Source organism: Myotis davidii, unplaced genomic scaffold, assembly GCF_000327345.1.
Source record: "Myotis davidii unplaced genomic scaffold, ASM32734v1 scaffold1960, whole genome shotgun sequence".
NCBI classification, from domain to species: Eukaryota; Metazoa; Chordata; class Mammalia; order Chiroptera; family Vespertilionidae; genus Myotis; species Myotis davidii.
In genome coordinates this window covers 9,739-14,917 of record NW_006292441.1, presented here as the reverse complement: position 1 = coordinate 14,917, position 5,179 = coordinate 9,739, and the positions used below count along the sequence as shown (strand labels likewise).

General features: G+C 61.5%; 1 protein-coding gene across 1 annotated transcript; it reads right to left on the bottom strand.

Annotated features, from left to right (window-relative positions):
- Window positions 1-270: 270 nt before the first annotated feature.
- Window positions 271-4,310, bottom strand: JSRP1 (junctional sarcoplasmic reticulum protein 1). The gene is made up of 7 exons (XM_015565404.1): window positions 4,010-4,310; window positions 2,896-2,990; window positions 2,414-2,451; window positions 2,136-2,265; window positions 1,601-1,771; window positions 923-1,014; window positions 271-815 (listed from the first exon to the last, which is right to left on the bottom strand). The coding sequence occupies exons 2-7, from the start codon at window positions 2,948-2,950 to the stop codon at window positions 363-365; spliced, it is 939 nt and encodes a 312-aa protein (XP_015420890.1). The 5' UTR covers window positions 2,951-2,990; window positions 4,010-4,310; the 3' UTR covers window positions 271-362.
- Window positions 4,311-5,179: the final 869 nt, after the last annotated feature.

Sequence of the window (5,179 nt, the reverse complement as noted above, 5' to 3'; positions counted from 1 at the left end):
TAACTCCGCGCCGCGAGTGGCGCCCCTGTCCATATTTATTCGGACCCGAATCATCGCCCCAATAAAGACCACAAGCACACGGCTGAGGTGTCCGTGCACTCTGGGGGCAGGCGGGGCCTCCTTCAGCCAGCCCTCCTTTGGCGCGCGGGGCTGGGTCACCCGGTTGGCACTGCCTCCTCCCTTCTCTACCCCCCCCTCCTCCCCCCAAGTTCCCATCCCAGTCATTCAGGCCCCGGGCTACATCCGAGGTCCAGGTGCAAACGGGCAGGCGACGTGGGGGCCACAGCACTCGCTTTATTTCGCTAGAACCAGGGGCTACTCGGAAGAGGTCCCGGGGTTCCGGCGCGGGACCCGGGCCCGGCTCAGTCTCGCCCCTTCCCCGCGCGGTGCTTCTGGCGGCCCGGAGGCCAGTCCTCTGCGTTGGGGCGTCGCGGAGTGGCCCAGGCTTGCCTCTTCCGGTGCTTAGGGTCTCTGGGGTCCCGCACCCACGGTCGATGGCCCTCTTCTCGTGCCTTCCAGCGCTGGGGTGGGGATTCCCGGGGCTCCCTGGCGGGCCGTGGCTTCTCCGGCTTCCAGGGTCTCTCTTCAGTCCGCGGCCTCTCCTTCCGCGGCCTCTCCTTCCGCGGCCTCTCTTTCTGCGGCCTCTCCTTGGGCCCCTCGTGGGCGAGGGGCGCGCGCTCCTCCCCAGCGGCCTCCTCAGAGTCCCCTTCCTCCTTTTCTGCAGCCTCCGCACTCCTGGGAACCTCTGTCTTCTCCTCTGCCTGCACCTGGGGCGCAGGGGGTCCCGCTGGGGGAGTCCAGGCCTCGGGCTTCAGCTGCAACGCAGTGCGGGCGGATGGAATCGGCGCAAACCCACCCCCGGGCACAGCCCCGTCCTCAAAAGAGGGCTCAGCCGCCCCGAGTCGCTGAAGGAAACGCTTACCGGGGGCGACGCCGGCTTCTTTGGCGCAGAGCGTGGAGGGACCCACGGCTCAGGGACAGGGGCAGGGGGGGCCGCCACTCCAACCACGACGTCTGAGCGGGGACGGGAGCGGGTGCGAATCAGCCGGCGCCAAGAGCCCGACCCAGGTCCCTCCCAGCCCTCGCCGCTGTACGGCGCCCTCTTCCGGGGACGGGTGGAGAGCAGGAGCCGATTCTCCCAGGACTCGGAGCTGGGCTGCGTGCCTCCGAGCCCTTGGAAAAAGTGCGGGTCCCGCTGCTGCGGGCGCCCCCGTCGCTCCAGATCGCATTCCGGCTGCTAAAGGACCGGTCATATTTCTCCGCGGGCTGCGGGCCGCCCGTGGCTCATGCTGGGTGTGCAAGGCCCCTGGGAGAGTGGGGGGAGCATTCACCGGCAGGGAGGTGCACCAAGCTCCTTACTGGGGGGGAAGGTTCCCCTCCACCACTGCGAGGTCCGGGGGGTGCGGGGGGTCGAGAAGGAGGCACGCTAAGCCCATCCTGGAGAGAGGGGCCGGGCGGACCTTGGGGGTGCAGAGAAGAGGAGGACCGCGCACAAGGTCCATGCTAGGGCAAAGGAGTGGCCGAGGGGAGACGGGGAGTGACGTGGGCCTGTCCATCAGGAGGGGGACGTGTAAGACTCGGGCCCGGGGCACAGGCTCACCGCGACACAGCTGCAAGGCGGAGCCCAGCAGCGCCACCAGCGAGGCGAGCACCAGGCACTTGTTGAGCGACAAGTCTCCCCAGGGTAGCTCCTCGCTCAGGGCCGGGGGCGGCGGCGGCGGCGGCGGGGGTGGCGCGGCCTGCGTCTTCTTGCGCGCGGGGCTCCTTGGGGCTTCAGGAGCAAGTGTGGGGCTGGGCGCGGTTCCCAGGGCGGGCCTGCACCCTAAACCCGGCCCAGCCCTGCCTGGCTGTGTGGCCCTAGGCAGGGGACTAATTTGGCAGCTTCAGGGGTTCTCTTATGCGGAGAATATTCCGGATAATTAGCTGAAGCTTAGTAGCACCTTAGCTGGTGTCATAATGAATTAGCAGAAGCTCCCAGACCTTCTAGTTACTACCTGTGACACCTGGTCACCACTCAGCCAGGAGCCAACATTGCAGCACCCGGTTCCCCCAGATCCACCCAGCCAACCTCGGACCAACCCCCCAGTCAGTCCAGACCCACCCCCCCACTTCACCCCTGCCTCCTGCAAACCGACTTGCTCCTGCTTTCAGCCTCTCCTTGCTGGGTCCTGGGGCCACTTTGGCCACAGACTCCTTTTCGGTCTTCTGGGGCCTGGCATCCACTTTACCCACAGGGCTACCCTCAGCCTCTGGCTCCTGAGAATCCTGTGGGGAGTCACCAGTCATCTTGGGTATTTCCTTCCGGTCTTTCCTCTGGGGGAGCCCAACACCTTCCCATGGACTGTAGGGACTGTAGAAACCCACCCTCCTTGGCCAGTGTGTCCCCGATGCCAGGGGAGCTCCAGCTACTCACGTGGGCCCAGCTGCTGGAGTCAGCCAGCCTGGGTGTCACTGTTAGTGGGAAAAGAGGAAGACTCAAGGTTGTGGGGATCCTCAGGCCAATCCCACCCTCCCCCAGGGCAGCTAATTGTGCCCACTTTACAGATAGGAAAGCCGCTGAGAGGCACACAGCAGTTCCCTGGCAGGCGGGGATTAGAACCCCAACCCGTGTGTCCCAGCCCCTCTTTATGGCGGGGGGGCGGGGGGCAGCAGGGACGGGGGAGCGCTTCTTATAGACCCCTTGAGGCACCAATGAACCAGAGGTGGGAAATGGGAGCACAGTTCACAGTTTAAGCCAGTGTGAGGGCCCAAGTCCTGGTCTCTGAAGGGGAGCCATCTTCAGAACAGGGCGGGGGGGGGGGCATGGTCTTCACCCTGCCAGCGCCCCCAAGGATATCGCCAGCCCGGTTCTCCTGGGGCCTGGTCAGAGATCAGCCAGCCCAGAGAGGTCCTCACCCGCCTGGCAGCTGCCCAGGCCTCCATCAGGCTTCTCCAAGGCCATGGTTGTCATGGAGATGTCTGGGAAGCAGCAGGTTCAGTTCAGACTGGAGCTGTGGAGGGGGGCGGGGGGTGGGAAAGAGGGATCTTGCATTTACTGAGCCCCTGAGTGGGCCTGGGCCTGAGCTGGTGGGGAGGATCCTGAGTACATGTATGACCCAGCCTCTGCCTCCCCCAGCCCTGAAGGACCCTATTCATGGAACCCCCTTTACTTGGCTAATCCATACTCACCCAGAGCTTGGCCCATGTACACTCCCTGACCCCAGGTCTGCCTTGGGACCCCTTCCCAGTGGCTAGTCTCCCTGGGGCCCCAGCATCCCTGAGTACTCAGTAGAGGCTGCTGTGACCCAGAAAGGATTAGGATCCACCCAAAGTCACAAAGAGATGAGCAAAGAGCTCAAACCAGACCTTGGGCCCCAGGGTCGGCTCATGTTCTCTGAGACCAGGGACTATTTTTATCCGTTGCCCAAGAGCCCTGGGAAGGGCCAGCATGCGGCCCATCCCCTTCCAGACCTTTCCCCTCCTGGGGATCTCCCTCTGGACCATTGATGGATGGATGGATGGATGTGTCCTCCGCCCCGCCCCCCCCCCCCCCGCCCCACCCCGTTCCCCGTTCCCTAAATCTAGGAGCTCAAGTTCCAGCAGCCAGGACCAGCCTTGCTCTGGCCAAAACAGGCAGGGGAACGGTGAGGGGGTCCTGGGGGCCTCTCTGTTCCAACACTGGGGGCCGTGTCTCCTCTCACTGCCTCTGCTCCTTCAGAGCAGAGGCGGAAACTGAGGCTAAGGACGGAGGTACTGGCCAGAGGTCGTACAAGAGCCCGAGGTCAAACCCAAGTCCGTGGGCATCGCAAAGCCCTGCTTTCCGGGATCCCCAGTCCCTCTGGCTGCCGGCGCTAGTGTGTCCCATCCCTGGGCCAAAAGGTGACTTTTTTCTGGGTCTGTCACAGGGCAGTGGGGGGGGGGGCTAATGACCAGGAGGGGTGCACCCCTAGGTGTGTAGGGGGCAGCCACAAGAGTTGGGGACCCCCATGGACCTCAGAGATGCCCTCCCCAGACCCCCGGAGATGCTCACCTCCGCCCAGGCCTCCTCCTCCGCTTACTTCACAGCCACCATGCTGGGCCTGGTAGCCGGATGGAGATGGAGGGTGACTCCTGGAAAGACAGCAACAGGTGGCCAGAGGCGGAAGGGTGGGCCAATCAGCTCGGCGGCTGGAGCAGGAAGGGGAGGAGAGCCGGGCACAGCTGGGGCGTCCTCCCCCCACCCGCTCTGCGTGCAGGAGGGCCAGGCATTGGCTGAAGGGTGACCCACCCCCACTTCAGCATAGAGTCACTGTCAGGCTGGCCCTGGTAACCTGGGAACGTTCTCTCCTGTCCCTAAGCATCAGAAAAAGGGGCTCTAGGGGTGAGAGCGCCATAAAAGGTGGTCCTCTTGCCTTCTCCGTGTGGATTCTGTCAGCAAGCCTTTATGGACCATGGGTGCGTGCCACCCCCATAGCTGGCCTGACCTGCGGAGCCCAGGGCAGCAGGGAGGGCTTCCTGGAGGGTACGGCCCCCTTGGGAAAGCTGGGCTCCGCGGCTCTTCGGCAAAGTGTGCTCACTTCCTGCCGGGGACAGTGAGGTGGAAGTGAGTTACTCCGTATTAAGTAAACTCTGGGTAACCGTAGGCTGTGTCGTGCCACCTAGTCACACCCTTGTTTAGTCCAACATCAAATACTCCACCACCCAGCCCAGCCTAGCATTATGGGAAATTATTTTGTCATTAAAAAAAAAAAGTAGCAGCTTTATTGAGATACTATTTACACACCATACAGTTTACTCTTTGAAAGTGTACAGTTCAATGGTGTTTAGTACAGTTCTGCCACCGTCACTTCTATCTAATTCCAGAACATTCCATCACCCCAGAAAGAAACCCCGTCCCCATTAGCAGTAGCTCTACAAACCCTCATCTCCCCCAACCTCTAACCCAATTCCTGTCTCTGTGGGTTTGCCTGTTCTGTCTGAACATTTCATGGAATCACACACTGTGTGTTTTGTGTCTGGCTACACACACATATACAATATAAGCACAGATATTAAAAAATGTGCACAGAATTAAGGAAATAGTAAAGAAGTTATCGGCCAGTGCTACCTTGGAGAAAGTTAAAATGAAGCAGATTTGCAAAAAGGTACATGAAGATTATCCTGCTTATGACGTAACTGAAAGAAAAGGTTTTCATAAAAACAACTGTTAAAGAGTATATAT